General features: G+C 46.7%; 1 protein-coding gene across 6 annotated transcripts in view; it reads right to left on the bottom strand.

The window, feature by feature from the left end:
- The window catches only part of ZNHIT3 (zinc finger HIT-type containing 3), a 28,810-nt gene that overhangs the window by 4,889 nt on the left and 5,442 nt on the right, over nt 1-18,479 (bottom strand). For 4 of the 6 annotated variants that reach the window (XM_084864225.1, XM_084864227.1, XM_084864226.1 and 1 more), the window contains exons 3-4: nt 902-1,086; nt 740-771 (exon numbers count right to left, since the gene is read on the bottom strand). In XM_084864225.1, the coding sequence (XP_084720351.1) occupies nt 740-771; nt 902-1,083 (214 nt within the window). In that variant the 5' untranslated portion in view covers nt 1,084-1,086. Of the gene's footprint in view, nt 1-739; nt 772-901; nt 1,087-10,735; nt 10,848-18,479 lie in introns of all 6 variants that reach the window. The other 2 variants (XM_084864229.1, XM_084864230.1) reach the window with 1 other exon arrangement.

Genomic DNA, 18,479 nt, shown 5'->3' with positions numbered 1-18,479 from the left:
GCCGGCCAGGAGTAGGCTTCTTTTGAGATACTCCAGAGATCTTAGAAAAAAGGCGGGAGGTGGGGGCCGGGGTTGGAGAGAAAGGCATGAAACATACTGCTGTAAAGCAGAGATTGGAGAGGATGACACAACTAATGGGGAAAAAGGGAGGGGAGGCATCTATAATACTACCAACGATAAAGATAAATAAGTAAACAGAAACTAAACGAGGAACTTCACCATGAATCAACCAATCATGAAGCCGTGGGAAAGGGTGCCCCAGGGCTGAGAAGAGGCGCCTGAGAAAGTTAAAACGTACACTTGACAACATTAACAACCAAGGACACACAGCTCCTTACTGTAAGGAGATCTACCTCACTGTTTCTAACAAGACATTATTTAGAAGAATGTTCTCGTTAACGTCAGCCAGCACAACTTGGACCAAATGATGATGAGGAATACAAAGATGAAATAGCTGGGTTGACTTTTTCCGGCAAAAAACGATCAGCTCTTTTTAAAAGACACACAAAAAATGGACAGCACGTAGAAGAAAAGACAGAGCAGAAGGTTTGGACTGTTCAAAGTCCAGAGAAGCATTCACAGGCAGAGGTGTCCCCAAGAGAGCCGACAGGATCGGGCGCGACAAGACCCGGAGGGGCGGGGGCCTGAGGGGAGAACAGCCCCGAGACCCGGGCGGGACGTGGGAGCCACCCCGCGCGAGGAGGGAGGCCCGGGCTGAGGTGCGGACGGGGGGCCTTACCTCGGTGCTTCCGGAAGCAGTTCACGGAGCAGCTGGAATAGAACCGAGAGGGCATTTCAGCTCAAGCCTGGCGCACCCTCCCGCGCCCCTGCCCGGCCCCCCACCCTACCCCCGCCCGGCCCGACACTCGCGACTCCCTCCCCCACGATGTCCGGCGCTTACTAGGGCACGCGGCAGGCGGGGCAGCGGTATTTGGGCTTCTCCAGGCAGATCACACAGACGACGGTACCGCCACTGAGCGACGCCATGGTCTCCCGGGCCCGCCGCGCGCGGCTCTGGCGGCGGGTGCCACGTGCTCGCTGTTTCTTCCGCCTCCCGAACCAGGACCAATCGGCGCGCAGCATTTACTGGCAGACAAAAGCAATAGATTAATCCTGTTTACTGTTCCAGGCCCAATCAGTAGAAAGCCGATACACTCGATGTGCATCCAGGAACTGCCTCAGAGGTTTTCCTTGATGGGATCACATCCTGGAAGAACTTGTCAGTAGCCCTGTCTGTCTGTCTGTCCATAAGCGGCAGCATGGCTTGGAACAAGTCATCGGCACTCTCCAGTTCTGTCGCCCCACATTTCCTTTTCTGATGTGGACTTTGTGAATCTTTTTTTTTTTTTTTAATATATTTTGATTTTTTACAGAGTAAGGGAGAGGGAGAGAGAGTTAGAAACATCAACCAGTTGCCTCCTGCACATCCCCTACTGGGGATGTGCCCGCAACCAAGGTACATGCCCTTGACCTTGACCAGAATCGAACCTGGGACCCCCTCAGTCCGCAGGCCGTCGCTCTATCCACTGAGCCAAACCAGTTTGGCGGACATTCTGAATCTTACACAGGCTTTGGGTTCTCCCCTATTATGCCATTTGCTTATCTCCAGTAAATGAGAAGTCCAGCCATTGGACAAACCTCTGTTAGATCACGTGACACGCACAAATGCCCTTCCCATCCTAGGCCATTTTCCTCCGAGGAAAGAAAGATGAGGCTTGGTCACTGACAAATGTTTACTGAATTTAATTGTGAGTCCTGCTATGGCCCCATGCTGGGCTGGGATACCCAGAGATTATCAAAGGTTGTCTCTGGCCTCTGGGAGCTTAGGGCTTAGAGTGAAGGACGCAGGGGGAGGTTGGAAGGAAGAGACTTGGTTTTAGAGTCATGCTGACACTAGCCTGCACTTGCATGACCCTGAGAGAGAGTGTGTCCTTAAATGTGGCACCCTTGACTTCTCACTCACCTCACCTCAGCCCATAGTGGGATAGATTAACCAGGTAAGAGAAGGGTGACTTCTGGCCCAACGGTGGGAATCCTGTCCTACTGAGTCTAGATAGGTGAGCTCTGATGAGCCCTGAATGCCACCTCAGGCTTTAGGAATAGACAAATTCACACTTTATTGGGAGTCCCCCTCCTCCTCAAAGCCCTGAGCATTGCCCCATGTAAGTGGTGCCCTCACCCTAAGTGCTCCCCCATTTTGTTGGCTCATCAACCCTCAGGATCCCAATACAAGGGTCCCCCATGACTTTTAAAATCTGTGTTAATGCATCTGCTACAACCAAGGCAGCCATTCTAGTCTTAGCTCAAACCCCTCCCTGGCTGTGTGACCTGGAAAGATTGATTATCCTCTCTGAGCTCCCTCGTCTATTAGATATCCAGACCTATATTCCCTATCTGTTGTGAGGCAAAGCGGAGACCATGTATAAAAAGGTTTATCAGCCGAAGCCAGTTTGGCTCAGCGGTAGAGCGTCGGTCTGCAGACTGAAAGGTCCCAGGTTCGATTCCGGTCAAGGGCATGTACATTGTTTGTGGGCGCTTCCCCAGTAGGGGGTGTGCAAGAGGCAGCTGGTCGATGTTTCTCTCTCATCGACGTTTCTAGCTCTCTATCCCTTCCTCTCTGTAAAAAATCAATAAAATATATTTTTTTAAAAAGGTTTATCATCTGAAGCACTACAAAGAGTTATTTCCACGATATCTAACACATTTCTGTAACTCTCCTGGAGCTCCAGTCCAGACCACATGAGCACAGGCCCCAGGCCCCAAGTCCCAGGTTTCTGCTGTCAGCCTCTGAGCTGTGCTGGCCCTGGACATGAGTGAGTATCCATCCTTCCTTTGGCTGTGCCAGACTGTCCGGAGGACGCTGTCCAGTCCTCAGTGCTGAACCGTCTCAAGTCCCCTCTGGCTGCCTCCGTGTGCTACTGTCCCTACCTCCGGCCTCCAACTAGGTGCCCAGGCAAAATCCAAGATGCATCCACAATGACCCAATAATCTGCAGTGTTCTTTGTATTCCTCAACAATTGTGACTACCACTGGTTTCAATCAAAGGTATCCCAGAAGATCTGTGCTTACCTGGGAAGGCCAGATAGAAGGTGAGTGACTTGTCAGACCACACTTAAATCCCGTGCCCTGTCTGGCACCGGCAGAAATTTGCCCATTATGGACATCACCACTGCCCACTCCAGACTTTTCTTGTGAAAAGTTTACACAATTTTCAGCTCTCTCCCTCCCACCCACATCCATACCACACTGACTCCCCTGACTTTGGGTCCAGGAATAGTGACTCCAGCAAAAACAAAAAATTCCTGGGATTGCTCCCATGCACATTTTACACAATAAAAAACAGCCCTCCCTCTACGCTGGGAGACTCCCCCCCCCCCCCGCTTCCACAGACAGCCTCACCCCTCCTGCTCCAATGTCCAGGATAGGAGGTGGCTCAGCTGTGATGCCGAAGAAATCGAGAAACATCAAGAAGCCACGGAAGACCCGTCCAACTCCTCTGGGCAGTGGCCAGATCAGAGAAGAATGACAGGTATGACTCCAGGCCCAGCCATGTCCACACCGATGCGGACGCCCATGGTGGCACCCTGGCTCCCCTGGACCTCCACCATGCCCCTCCTAGCAACTGTCTCGCGCCTCCTTAGCGTCAGCCTGAGCAGTGCCGACATGGAAAGGCGAGGTAATAATCCTGGTTTTCAGAGATACGGGCCCTGGCAGGCGCTGTCCAGCGCATTTCAGGCAAGCCAATCCTGGGGCTAACTCCTAAGAGTCGCTCGGGGATGCCCAGGCCTGACGCCCATCACCGCCAGAGGGCGCTCCAGGTAGAGATCGGCCCTGGTGCAGCAGCGCTCGCGCCGCATCTTGCGGGGAAGACAAGACTGTCTTCACCGCGCAGGCAGGAGTAAGTCCGGACCTGGGCCCGCCGCACCTCGCACATCGCCAAGTGGCGGGGAAAGAGCCGGAAGCGCGGCGAGGAAGCAGACGACCTATGGGCAAGAGTGTCTGGACGAAAGTAAGGCTAGGACTCCAAAAGCAATTGGCTGTCCAGGGGCAGTTCCCCAAGTGACTATCGCCCCATGCTCCCTGTCAGCCCAGAGGGTGGAGGCCACCTACATTAGTCTTAGGAAAGTTTAATCTGGAGCTTTTGAGTTACTAACCAGGGCATGAGCCTCTGCCCTGCACCTTCCCTCAATGCCATGATGGGGCAGGCGGATCCACCTATTCAGCCCACATGGGCTACTCGGTGCCCTTATCAGAGTCCAGGGGTTAAGGTCAGACTCTTTGTGCGGCCTTGCTAAATCTCAGCTTCTCTCTGCAGTTCTAACACCTCTATTTCTGCCCCCCAGTATGGAGATTTTAGGTGAACTACTGTCATGTTCTCATCTGCCCCCTCTGTTTTCCCCCTGGTGTTCAGGTGTTCAGGTGAATGAGGTTGCCGGTGGGAGTCAAAAAAAGGAGGCCTGCGGTTCTGGTGGAGTGGTCCCAATGATTGATTTCCAACTCTCCGCATGTCATTTTATAGTTGTGACATGGTATTCATTCCCCAGCTCTAGACAATGACAGTCTGTCCTACAGTTAGACTTCAAAGAGAACTTCCAAGCAATAAAAAAGGTAGAGAATAAGTACCCACAGTCCCAGGAGAACTGAGAAAGTACAAACAGTACAGGTCCCTGCTGCTTCATGAACACACTCACCCTGCCTCCCACTCTCTCCCACTTGCAAATCCGCATGGCTCTCCTTAGGACAAACAGACATCAAAGGAACCAGGACTTCCCAACCAGATCCTCCTAGAATAGGGGTGTCAAACTCAATCAGAGAAGCGGCCAAAATCTAAAATCCAGCCTAAATCGCGGGCCGAATGGTTTACTGAACAGTCATAAACTGACAATGTCATAAACTGACAGCGGAGTGCAGTGATGACAGCGCGGTGCGGGCCGCATTGCAAGGCCTGGCAGGCTGGATTTGGCCCGCGGGCCTTGTGTTTGACACATGTGTCCTAGAAGCTTCAAAGGGACCCATGCGAAGTATTTTCTGGCGTATAAGACGACTTTTGAAACGAAAAAAAGTCAACCAAAAATCGGGGGCAAAAGACCAAAATTGCACAATAATTACCTGCAGATCTTGACGGCAAAGTAAATCTTTTCTTTGAAGTGGGGGGTAGTCTTATACAGTGAATATAGGCCTAAACCTATGTTTTAACTGTAAAAATAGGGAGTCGTCTTATACGCCGGAAAATATGGTATATAATATATTCAGAGAGAGAGAGAGAGAAAGAGAGAGAGAGAGTGTGTGTGTGTGCTGTGGCCCTGGCTGGTTTGGCGCAGTAGCTAGAGTGTCAGCCTGCAGACTGAAGGGTCCCGGGGTTCAATTTTGTTAAGGGCACATGCCTAGGTTTCAGGCTCCATTCCCAGTAGGGGACATGCAGGAGGCAGCCAATCAATGATTTTCCCTCATCATTGAGGTATCCATCTCTCTCCCCTCTCCCTTTCTTTCTGAAATCAATAAACTATATTTTAAAAAATAAATATTAAAAAAAGGTTTTTGGCTGAAACCGGTTTGGCTCAGTGGATAGAGCATCGGTCTGTGGACTATAAGGTCCTAGGTTCGATTCCGGTCAAGGGCGTGTACGTTGGTTGGGGGCACATTCCCAGTAGGAGGTGTGCAAGATGCAGCTGAGCGATGATTCTCTCTCATTGATGTTTCTAACTTTCTATCCCTCTCTCTTCCTCTCAGTAAAAAATCAATAAAATATATATTTTTTTTAAAAAAAGAGGTTTTTGGGTCCAGAGGTCTTGGGGCGTGGACTGGTCACAGATAAGTCCCAACCGGTCTTGAGCGGCCAGAATCAGGAGAGGGGGAGTTACACATAGAGGCAGCCCTGCACTCCTCTCTCCCCACAAGGATTCCAACCTGTTAAGGATTCTCGCACCACCTGTGCTCGCCCTCTAGGGGCCAAAAAATTCATCTCCACGTCTAACAGCCTTCCTTCTTTGGCGGTCAGACACCCCTCGCCCACCCGGAGAAGTTCTGGCAGGAGCCTCCCGCCGGCCCTGGAGGCGCTGTCCAGTCCGCGGTGCTGAAGCACCCAGAGCCCGGCCGCCAGAGAACAGACGGCAGTCCTAGCCTGCAGCTGCCCAGGTATCGTCCAGACTGGCCTATTAATCTGTACGGATGCTTTTCTGCCTCAGCGGGTTTATACTGGAATTTCCCCCAGAGATCCGAGCTTTCCTGAGGAGGCCCAAGAATGTCAATGCTTGTCCAGGGGCCTGGAGCCTCGAGAAGTGGACAGTACCATTCTGGGAGCAGTAGGCATTCACGCACCACCGGCATCTCCACTGCCCTCTTCACACTTGTCGTATGCGTTGTATGGCTGGGGAGGGCCCACTCACTTTCCAGGAACTCAATTCTTCTTCCCACCTGCACCCAAACCAGCAGGCCTAGCCACCTGAAAGGGGTGAGGGGGAGACAAGCCCTGGGATCCCTCTCATACACATTCCTTGCAGTAAAGATGCCCCCACTCCACTCTGGATGACCACCAGTTTTCACAGACACCCACGACTGCTCTCCTCACCCAATGTCCAGGCAGGAGGGAGATCCCAGGGTCCCCAGTGAAGGGCTCTGCAACTTGGAGTCTAGAGCCTTGCCCTTGAGGGAGAAAATGACATGGCTGCCCCGTGAATTTGTCATAATCATGATGGCAGTGATGTTGGGCAGCATGAAGAAACTGGGTATAACTACTAAAGCAGAAACTAGGGGCCGGTAGGATGCCAGAAGGAGCGGACAGGTGGCTGCATAGGTGCCCAGATACCAAGCCCACACTGGGCCGACCATGTCCTGTTGCCCCAGAACCCCATGGGTGACCATTATGGCAACCCAGGGCATCAGTCAAACCTCAGCTCAGATTGGGAGAGGAATGAGGTACAAGTGGAGGCAAAAGGGTGTATAGCCCTAACTGGTTTGGCTCAGTGGATAGGGCGACAGTCTGTGGACTGAAAGGTCCCAGGTTTGATTCTCGTCAAGGGCACGTACCTTGGTTGTGGGCACATCCCCAGTGGGAGGTGTGCAGGAGGCAGCTGATCAATGTTTCTCCCTCATCGATGTTTCTAACTCTCTATCCCTCTCCCCTCCTCTCTGTAAAAAATCAATAAAATGCATTAAAAAAACAACAACAGTGTATACTGAATCATGTTGCTTGACTCTTGACGTCTGCTCCCTGTCCTTATCCAGGACGCCTGCTGGTGCCACCTGGATGAGTGAAGATGGGCAGCGTGCTGAAGGAACGAACACACCTGTGTGGGCAGGCGTGGGCAGTCCACCAGCAGTTGGAAAAGTCTAACCCCACCCCAACATGTGAGCCCCATACTGTGGCCCCTGTGGCAACGGATTAATAACTAGTGTTGCCCTGGGCATCATAGTGACCCCAAAAGACAAAGTGGATATCAGCAAACCCATTAGGCAAATGGGAAGGCAGAGGGTCAGAGAAGGCACGGGAAAGTGCTAACATCCCCAAAGGTAAACCTCCGGTGTTCAACTCACTCCAACATCATCCCCCCTGTTCCTTGTTCTCCAGTTCATTCGCCAAGGATCTGGTGATAATGGAGGTCCTTTCTATCAGACCCAGACAACTCTGATGACCACAGTAATTTAAAAAAAACTCACAACCACTCCAGGGTTCTCAACATAATCCTTCTGGGGGGAGAGTAGGAGGGCTAATACCTTAGGGCCAACATGACACCCTTCGGCTGGCCTGACACAAGCACATGAACAACACCCAGCCTGACCCGGGGGGCAGGTGGGGGCCTGAGGAAGTGCAGGTGCCGCCTCACCCGCGGGGCCTTCAGGCAATGAGCCAGCATGCTGCTTCCGCTTCGCACCACAGAGCTGAGCCACAGCTGTGCCATGCTGTTGTTGAGGGGGAAACGCGAATCCAAATACAGCAGGCCTGGCGGAGGGAGGGAATCTGAGGGGCACTGCAGGGGCCACCGGAAGAAGGCCGAGGTGGGAGCCCTCTCCTGAGTGTCCACGTACGAACCAGAAGAAACCCACCCTGGGGCACCGGGGGAAGAGGTAGAAGAACATGCGTGTGATCCCAACGTGGCGATGCTGGGAAGCACGGAGACGCCAGATGCAGCTCCTTGCAGCAGGGCCTAATGCAGAAACATAGGCCGAAACCGGTTTGGCTCAGTGGATAGAGCGTCGGGTCTGTGGATTGAAAGGTCCCAGGTTCGATTCCGGTCAAGGGCTTGTACCTTGGTTGCGGGCACATCCCCAGTGGGGCATGTGCAGGAGGCAGCTGATCGATGTTTCTCTCTTATTGATATTTCTAACTCTCTATCCCTCTCTTTCCTCTCTGTAAAAAATCAATAAAATATATATATATATATTTTTAAAAGTGGGCATTGAGCAGCCGGAAGGCACACTCGTGTGCCTCCCTGGGCCCTGGGAGAGCCGGCTGCTCCTCGGCCCCTGCGCTGTCCCTGAGCATTCTTCCAAGGCCTTCTCCTGCCTTCCTGTCTTCAGTCTGGGGCACCGTGTGAAGCCCAGAGGGAGACCAGAGACTAGCTGCCACCCAGTATGTTCCCGGTGAGCTGAGCCTGCACCACGTGCCCATTGCCAGCGTCCAGCACCGCCAGGCACGGCTCCCAGCCCAGTCCGACCCACGTGGCAACAGTGCTTGGGCTGGACTAGGGGCACAGCCCACAGGGCCTCAGCAGCCCATACACCAACGGGGAGGGAGCAATGTGGTGCCGTGGGTTTCTAGCAAGGGAGCATCTTCCCTGAGAAAGCAGAAGCTGAGCCAGCCCAGGGCTCCACAAGGGGCTGCCGGGCCATGGGTTATTGTCTGGAGCACCACTGCCTGGCTGCTTTTGGGCCAGCCCCGGGAGGGTGGCCAGCCAGCCAGCCAGCCAGAAGACTGCCCGCCACCTGCCCACCCGCACCCTCTGTCTGCTACAAAATAAAAATGCGAGCCGAAACCGGTTTGGCTCAGCGGTAGAGCGTCGGTCTGCGGACTGAAAAGTCCCAGGTTCGATTCCGGTCAGGGGCATGTACGTTGGTTGCGGGCACATCCCCGGTAGGGGGTGTGCAAGAGGCAGCTGGTCGATGTTTCTCTCTCATCGACGTTTCTAGCTCTCTATCTCTCTCCCTTCCTCTCTGTACAAAATCAATAAAATATATTTTTAAAAAATGAAAATGCTAGGCCCTCTGTTCAAAAAATTGTTAGGCATTTCAGAATATTAAGCCAAGTGCAGCCCCTCTGAAACGTCTTGAGTTCCACAGCCATGAAGCCTACCATCCCATATAGGTCTCATTATACTTGCACTGCACTTCAGGTTAATTAGGGGTTACTCATTATGGAAGAGCCACTGCCCCCCACCTCCTGGTTTGCCAGAATAAGGCAGGAGGCAGGGCAGTTTGATCTCACCCTCCCACAGGACCTACGGAGCGGGGAGGTGAGCTATCTATGCAGCCTTGCCAAACCTCAGCCTCTTTCTGCAGCTCTGACACCCCCATCCTTCCCCAGGGAATGGGGGAGCTGGGGTCACACCCGGAAGAAGTAGGTAAGGTGGGGTCGCTAGAGGAGTTTCTGACACATTCTCAGTGGCTTGCCTCAGTTTCCCTCTGATACCTAAGAGAGTAGTAGTTCAGGTCTTAAAAGAGGCTGCACGTGGTAGCAGTATCGGCAAGTCTCCAGGAGCAAGCTAAAGTGCTGGGTTTCAGGTGTAGGGCGGACCTAAAGAGCTGCTTTCCAGTTCTCTGTTTGCTATTTTATTACCCTTAAGTGGTGTCCTCCCCACAACTGAAACAGCGGGAAGAACTTCCAAACGGTAAATGGCCCGGACCTGTAGGAAAAGCAGGGGCAGCAGAGGGCGCCATTGTGCAAATATAATCCTGGGAGGAGGCACCCACAGGCACTCATTTTTCTCACACCCTCTCTGGACAGGCTAGTAAGCCAGGCCAAAGGGAAAAGGGAAACTGAGACAGGATGTGGAATGCTAAGCAGTTTACAGCCCTCTAGTAAATCACAAAATCTTATCTTCCCTAACCAAGGACACCAAGAGTAAATGGTTTACACTTCTCCCCAATGACAGGATAGATAGCATAAATCAAGATAACAGAAATCAAGCAGAGTGCCATCTGTGCCAACCACACCCAAGGACAGATGAAGCCAGGGGAATAAATCTCATTTTGGCACTTCAGCATAAAGCTGATGCAATACTCTACTGAGGTCCTCCCCTAAAATCCCACCTTTAGAAAACAGACAAGAACCCTCAAGACAAAGGCCCAGCTCAGCTCTCTCTGGAGCATGTCCATGCCTTTCTTCGCTCTCATTTGTGCATCTTTTCTTTTCTTTCCTGAACTCCGAAGGGTCCCTCTGAGACATGCACCTGAGGGAGCTCTCGTCCTGGGCTCACCCCTGAGCTTGTCTCCTGGGCCCCTTTTCTCTGATTTTCCAGTGAACGAAGGGCAGCACCACCATGGCTCACTGCCTTCACTGTGACTCTGACTTCTCAGGGAGTCCAGGAAGCCCAGCGTGGCCCACGCTTTCCGATAACGTTTCTGGAGAGCCAAAGCTGAGCACCGCACCGGCTCTCTTATTGCTTCTTCTTATCTCACTGACCCCAGCTTTAATACACAAACTCTCGAAATCACCTGGACTCTTGTACACAGATAATAATTTAATTAAAAAATTAAATTAAAAAAATAAATTAAAAGAAAAGAAAAGAAAAGAAATCACCGGGACTCGTCTTGTGAAATCTTTCCTGCATGAACACACACACTACTGGCGGGCCTGAGGCAGACTCGCTCTAGGCCCAGTCCCCTTTCAGTGACATCTCTACCCTGCAGACCTACAAAGAAACACCCGTTACTACACACACACACACACACACACACACACACACACACACTCCCTGTTTTATAGGCACAGCAGAAATCAAAGAGTTACAACTCCAAGTTCAGATTCTCCAAACAGCCTCTGAGGGTCCCTTAAAGAGTGGTATCTCCCAAATCTTTTGCCCTAATCCTTATCCCACCTCCAAACTACTTTCATGAGCTGCCGCTAGTTCTCCTCAGTGGGGAGCTGGGGAGAGAAAGTGGGACCCCGGTTACCTTTCCCAGCCGGTGGCCCTGCCCCTCCACTGGGGATATGCTCCCTTCATTGGCATTTTCCATGGAAAGTGAGCTGACACAATTTGTGTGAAAGAGAGAAAGAAAGAGAGAAAGGAAGGAAGGAAGGAAGGAAGGAAGGAAGGAAGGAAGGAAGGAAGGAAGGAAGAAAGGAAGAAAGAAAGAAAGAAAGAAAGAAAGAAAGAGGCCAGAGGGAGTCACTTTTGCTAAGCCATATCATTAAACCAAAATTTAATAACTAACCTAATTCAGTTTCAGCCTTTTCCAGGAGTAGAATTTTAAACCAATCAGCCTGGAATTTCCTGATCAGACACTTCTGCATAAGACCTCCTGCCTGAAATAATCCTCTCTTAATCCCACCTCTTTCTGCTTACAAAAACATTCCACTTGGCACAACTCTTTGGAGTGCCTCTCTGCTTTCTAGATGGGATACTGCCTGCTAAAGAGAAAATCACAGGCCCAAAATGCCATCCCTCATGCTAAAAGCCCATTGTAACCAAACTGAGATTTAATACCTGATTTCAAAGTGCAGTTTCAACATCTCACAGGAATGTAATCTCAGTGCACCGGTCTGGAGTTTTCTGGTCAACCACCGGCAAGGCTCTCCCCAACCGAAAAGAAAGCGATGTCCTGGCCTCAAAATAATCCTCTCATGGTTTTGTTACCCTTGCCCGATCCTTCTTCCTATAAAAACCTTTCATTTTGTACACCCCCCCCCCCGGCCCCACCGTACCCTTCTAGTTGTTAGATGGGGTGCTACCTAACAGATAAATTGCTGAATAAAGGACAACTAAATCTTCAACGTTACTCGTTTAACATGCCTGATTTAGGCCACAATACTAGCCTCAGTGAGTTCAAGAAGATTGGAATCATATCAAGCATCCTTTTCATCATAATGGCATGAAAAAAATACAAATATGTGGAGACTAAACAACCAGTGTATCAAAGAGGAAATCAAACAAGAAATCAGGAACTATCTTGAATAAATGGAAATGAAAACACAACTTTTCAAAATTTATAGGATGCAGCAAAAGCAGTTCTACGGTTCAGAGCTATAGAGGCCTACCTAAACAAACAAGAAAAATCCCAAGTAATCCAACACTACACCTAAAGGAATTAAAAAAAGAAGAACAAACAAAAGCCAAAGTAAACAGATGAAGGGAAATTTTAAGATCAGAATGAAAATAAATGAAATTTAAAAAGCACAACAGAGCCGAAACCGGTTTGGCTCAGTGGATAGAGCATTGGCCTACGGACTGGAAGGTCCCGGGTTCGATTCTGGTCAGGGGCATGTACCTTGGTTGCGGGCACATCCCCAGTGGGGGTTGGGCAGGAGGCAGCTGATCCATGTATCTCTCTCATCAATGTTTCTAACTCTCTATCCCTCTACCTTTCTCTCTGTAAAAAATTAATAAAAAAAAAATATATATATATATATTTTTTTAAAAAATATAGATATATTTTTAAAAAGCACAACAGAAAATATCAATAAAACTAAAAGCTGGTTCTTTGAAAAGATAAATAAAATAGATAAACTTACCAAGGAAAAGAAAGTGAGAGCCCAAATAAATAAAACCATAAATAAAAAAAAAGAGACGTTTACAACTGACACCACAGAAATAAAAGAAAATCATTAAAAAATACTATGAACAATTATATCTGATAATCTAAATAAATGGATAGATTTTTAGAAGTATATAACCTTCCAAGACTGAACCAGAAAGAAATAAAAAATCTAAAAAGACCCATTATTAGCAGTGAAATTGAAGCAGTATTTAAAAAAAAAACAAAAAAAACAAAAAAACTTCCAACAAATAAAAGTTGAGGACCAGATAGCTTCACAGATAAATTCTACCAAACACTTAAAGAAGAATTAATACCTATATTTATTTTTTAAATATATTTTTTATTGATTGATTTCAGAGAAAAAGGAAGATGGAGGGAGGGAGAGAAGGAGGAAGAGAGAGAGAAAGAAACATCAATGATGAGAATCATTGATTGGCTGCATATCCCACACTGGAACCCCAAAACCTGGGCATGTGTCTTGAGCAGGAATAGACCCTGACCTCCTGGTTCATAGGTCAACGCTCAACCACTAAGCCATGCTGGCCAGGCAATACCTATATTTCTTTCTTTTTTTTTTTTAATATATTTTATTGATTTTGTACAGAGAGGAAGGGAGAGAGATAGTTAGAAACATCAATGAGAGAGAGTCATTGATCAGCTGCCTCTTGCACAATCCTACCGGGGATATGCCCGCAACCAAGGTACATGCCCTTGACCAGAATCAAACCCAGGACCCTTCAGGCCCCAAGCCGACGTTCTATCCATTGAGCCAAACCGGTCCCGGCAATACCTATATTTCTTAAAATATTTCAAATATTGAAGAGGAAGGGACACTTCCAAATTCATTTTATGATGCCAGCATTACCCTGATACCAAAACCAGATAAGATATTACAAAAAAGAAAATTCAGGCTAATATCCTTGATGAACATAGATGCAAAAATTATTAACCAAATGTTAGCAAAACAGATTCAAGAATTAATTAAAGGTGCCCTAACTTGTTTGGTTCAATGGATAGAGCATTGGCCTTCAGACTCAAGGGTCCCAGGTTCAATTCCAGTCAAGAGTATGTACCTTGGTTGCGGGCACATACCCAGTAAGGAGTGTGCAGGAGGCAGCTGATCAATGTTTCTCTCTCATCAATGTTTCTAACTCTCGATCCATCTCCCTTCCTCTCTGTAAAAAATCAATAAAAAATATTTTTATAAAAAAGAATTAATTAAAGGGATTATACACCATGTGGGATTCATCCCAGGCATGCAAGGATGGTTGAACATCCATATATCAGTCAATGTGATATATTGCATTAACAAAATAAAGGACAAAAACCATATGATCCTTTCAACAGATGCAGGAAAAAAGCATAGCATATAAAAAATTCTACATCCTTTTATGATAAAAACTCTCAACCATTAGAATAAACTACTTCAGTAAAGTTGAAGGATGATACAGAATCAATCCACAGAAATCTATTGCATTTCTATTCACCAAGAACTATTAGAAGAAGAAATTAAGAACACAATCCCATTTACAATCACATCAAAAAGTATAAAATACCGCCAAAACCTGTTTGGCTCAGTGGATAGAGCATCGGCCTGCCAGACTGAAAGGTCCCAGGTTTGTTTCCAGTCAAGGGCATGTACATTGGTTGCGGGCACATCCCCAGTAGGGTATGTGCAGGAGGCAGCTGATCGATGATTTTCTCTCATCGATGTTTCTAACTCTCTATCTCTCTCTCTTCCTCTCTATAAAAAAATCAATAAAATATATATATTTTTAAAAGTATAGAATACCTATGAATAAATTTAGCCAAAAAGGTGTAAACTGCACTCTGACAACTGTAAGACATTGGAGAAAGAAATATAAGAAGATATAAACAAATGGAAGAATACACCTTGCTCATGGATTAGAAGAGTCCTTACCACCTACAGTAATATACAGATTCAGTGAAATCCCTATTAAAATAGCAATGGCATTTCTTTTTTCTTTTCTTTTTTTTTAATATATTTTATTGATTTTTCACAGAGAGGAAGGGAGAGAGATAGAGAGCTAGAAACATCGATGAGAGAGAAACATCGACCAGCTGCCTCTTGCACACCCCCTACCGGGGATGTGCCCGCAACCAATGCACATGCCCTTGACCGGAATCGAACCTGGGACCTTTCAGTCCGCAGACCGACGCTCTACCACTGAGCTAAACCGGTTTCGGCAGCAATGGCATTTCTTCTCAGACTTAGAACTAATCCTGCAATTTGTACGAAACCACAAAAAACATGGACAGCCAATGAAATCTTGAGGAAGAATAAAGTGAGAGGTATCATGCTCCCTGACTTCAAACTACACTACAAAGCTACAATAATTAAGACATGCTGAGTGAAATAAGCCAATCAATGAAAGAGAAACACCACATGACCTCACTCATTTGTGGATGATAAAGAACATTATAAATTGATGAACCAAGAGACAGATATAGAGACAGTAAAGCAACAGGCAGACTGTCAAATTACAGTGAGGAGGGGAGGAAGATCTGGGGGAGATAATAGATCAACCGAAGGACTTGTGTACATGCATATAAGTACAACCAATGGACATAAAACTCTGGGAAGGGAGGGTATGTATGGGAGGGAGGGAGGGGGGCAAAAAAATCAATAAAATATATTAAAAAGAAAAAAAAAATCAAGACAGTATGGTACTGGCATAAAAACAGATGCATGGATCAATGGAATAGAATAGAGAGCCCAGAAATAAATCCTTGTTTATATGGTCAATTAATCCATGACAAAGGAGACAAATAAATACAGTGGGGTAAAAACAGTCTCTTTAATAAGTGGTGTTTGTAAAACATGCAAAAAATGAAATATACAAAAATAAACTCAAATGGATGAAAGACATAAATGTTAGATTTGAATTCATAAAAAAAAACTATAGAATTCATAAAAAAAAAAAACAAAGACAGGAAACTCTCTGATGGTACTCTTATTACTATCTTTTTGGATATGTCTCTTTGAACAAGGGAAACAAAAGAAAAAATAAACAAATGGGACTACACTAATTTAAAAAGTTTTTGCACAGCAAAGAAAACCATTAACAACATGAAAAGAGAGCCTTCTGAAGGGGGAGAAGATATTTTCAAACTATACATCTAATAAGAGGTTAATATCATCTCAAAATAACTCAAAATACAATTTTAACATCAAACACCTCTCCCCCACAACAATGCAATTAAAAAATGGACAGAGGCCAAAACCGGCTTGGCTCAGTGGATAGAGCTTCGGTCTGCGGACTGAGGGGTCACAGGTTTGATTCCAGTCAAGGGCATGTACATTGGTTGCAGGCACATCCCCAGTGGGGGGTGTGCAGAAGGCGGCTGGTCAATGTTTCTCTCTCATTGATGTTTCTAGCTTTGTATTCCTCTCCCTCTCTGTAAAAAATCAATTATATATATATAAATATTTATATTAATATATATATATATATATATATATATATATATATATATATATATATTTTAATTTTTTTTTAAATGGACAGAAGATCTGAATAGGCATTTCTCCCAAGAGGACATACAGACGGCCAACAGACAACTGAAAAGATGCTCAACATCACTAATCATCGGGAAAACAAATCTTAAAATCACCATGAGATATCACCTCATTGGCTATCATCAATAAATCAACAAGTAGGAAGTGCTCACAAGGATGTGGAGAAAAGGGAACCCTCCTCCGCTGTTTGGTGGGATTGTAAATTAGTCCAGCCACTATGAAAAGCAATATGGAGATTCCTCAAAAATTTACAAACAGAACTTCCATATAACCCAGAAATTATTCTTCTGGGTATTTATCCAAAGAAAACAAATACATTAATTTGGAAAGATATATGTACTGTTGTAGTGTAACCTCAATCTTACAAAGGACGCCTCAAAAAAGTCCAATTATGGAGTCATTTATTAAAGGCCAGTGGCATACGAGGGGCTAAAGTGCTCCAGACCTCGCAGCCCCGAACAGCTTGCCACATCTGGCTTACATTGGCAGAATATCACAAAGGTATCAATTACATCTTTGGGTCTGGAATGAGGAAACTGTTTCTCAAAAAGCATTTTTACAGAATCAAAATTGAGCAAGTTAGTTATTTAAAGTATCTACGAATCACTGAATCCACAGAAACACATTATCTGGTACCACTTGGGCAATCCTATATAATAAAAGGGTAATATGCAAATCAACCGGACAGCAGAACGACCAGTTGCTATAATGTGTACTGACCACCACAGGGTAGATGCTCAACGCAGGAGCCTCTCCTGCCTCTGAGGCAGTGCTAAGGAGCAGCCAGCAGGCGGGCAGCAAGGAGCAAGGGGTCCTGAACTCTGAGAGGGAGTAGGTGGGGCTGAGGGGACCCCTCTCTGAGTGCATAAATTTTCATGCACTGGACCTCTAGTTTAGAATAATTGTGCTGTCCAGATTCTGAGATCACTGAGTCAACAGGAAAGCACTATCTGTAGCTACTGAGGTAATTAGGATAATTTGTGCTCTTCTGATTCTGGACCACCGAGTCAGCTGAAATTTAGTTACCTGTCCTGGGTCCCAGAAGAATGTGCTTCGATGACCAGTGAGATCACAATCAATGGGATATTCAAACCGTCATCAGTGGAGTATTGGGATAGCATACTATTAATAGCATTAAGTTCAGAAAATCAAAATAACCTTTAAATAAGTACAGAACCCAAAACAGTAAGGTTAAAATATTAAACAGCAATTTTTACTCAAGTATGGTTGCTACCATACTTCAGTACCACAATGTTTACTGCAGTATTACCAATGATATCCAAGATATGGAAGCAACCTAGCTGTCCATCAATAGATGGAAGGATAAAGAAGAGGCCATGGGTATAATGATGGAATAGTACTCAGCAGTGAAAAAGAATGAAAGCTTGCCATTTGTGATTACATGGGTATTAGGCTAAGTGAAATAAGTCCGACAGAGAAAGACAAATACTGTTCAATCTCACTTATATGCAGAATATAAAAAAAATGGAAAACAATAAATTAAAAAACCACAACAGAAGCAGATCTATAGACATAGAGAACAAGCTCATGGTTGCCAAAGGGGAAGGGTTGGGGGAGGGGAACTTTTTTCTAAGACCCCAATTCATGCATTGCTTAATAAAGCCCATTAGAGCTTCGAATTCATTCAGTTGAATTTGTGGTTTTTTTTGTTTTTTTATTTTATTTTTGTTTCTTTAACACTGGGTGCATTGTGAAGCTGCAAGGTGACATTGGCGGAGGCTGGGAGGTAACACGGACTCGTGTTTACAGTAAAACGTGAAGGTTAAAAAAAAAGCAGGGTGCTGAGCTGTTCACTATGTCAATAGTGCTTTGCATATTGATAACAGGGAAGACGGGAAAATCAAACAGATGAATTAATATTTCCTTAAGACTTTTCTTCCCCCTTAAAACTATGTCAAATTATAAAACGGTTGTCTTTAGAAGGCAAGCTTATTAGTGACTCTTCCCCCTTGCTTCTTCCCAAATATTCTACGTTGAGTAGATGTTATCTGGATAGCTAGAGGAAAGGAAACTACATCCCCGCTCCCCCACCCCCATGCTCACGCGCTCACGCACACCCACAGAGAAGCTGTTGCCACAGCATTCCCGGAGTAGGGACTGTCCCCTTTCCCCCCCAAGGCTGCCTGCGTGGCTCTTCCCTGCATCCAAGTAGGGACTGTCCCGTCCACCCCTCGACCCCAAGACTGCCGTGTAGCTCTTTCCTTTTTCTCCCCATCATGCTCCT

This window comes from Pipistrellus hanaki (genome assembly GCF_964339955.1).
Source record: "Pipistrellus hanaki genome assembly, chromosome: 16".
NCBI lineage: Eukaryota > Metazoa > Chordata > Mammalia > Chiroptera > Vespertilionidae > Pipistrellus > Pipistrellus hanaki.
The sequence above is the reverse complement of the archived record's forward strand: the minus strand, read 5'-3'. Positions and strand labels throughout refer to the sequence as shown.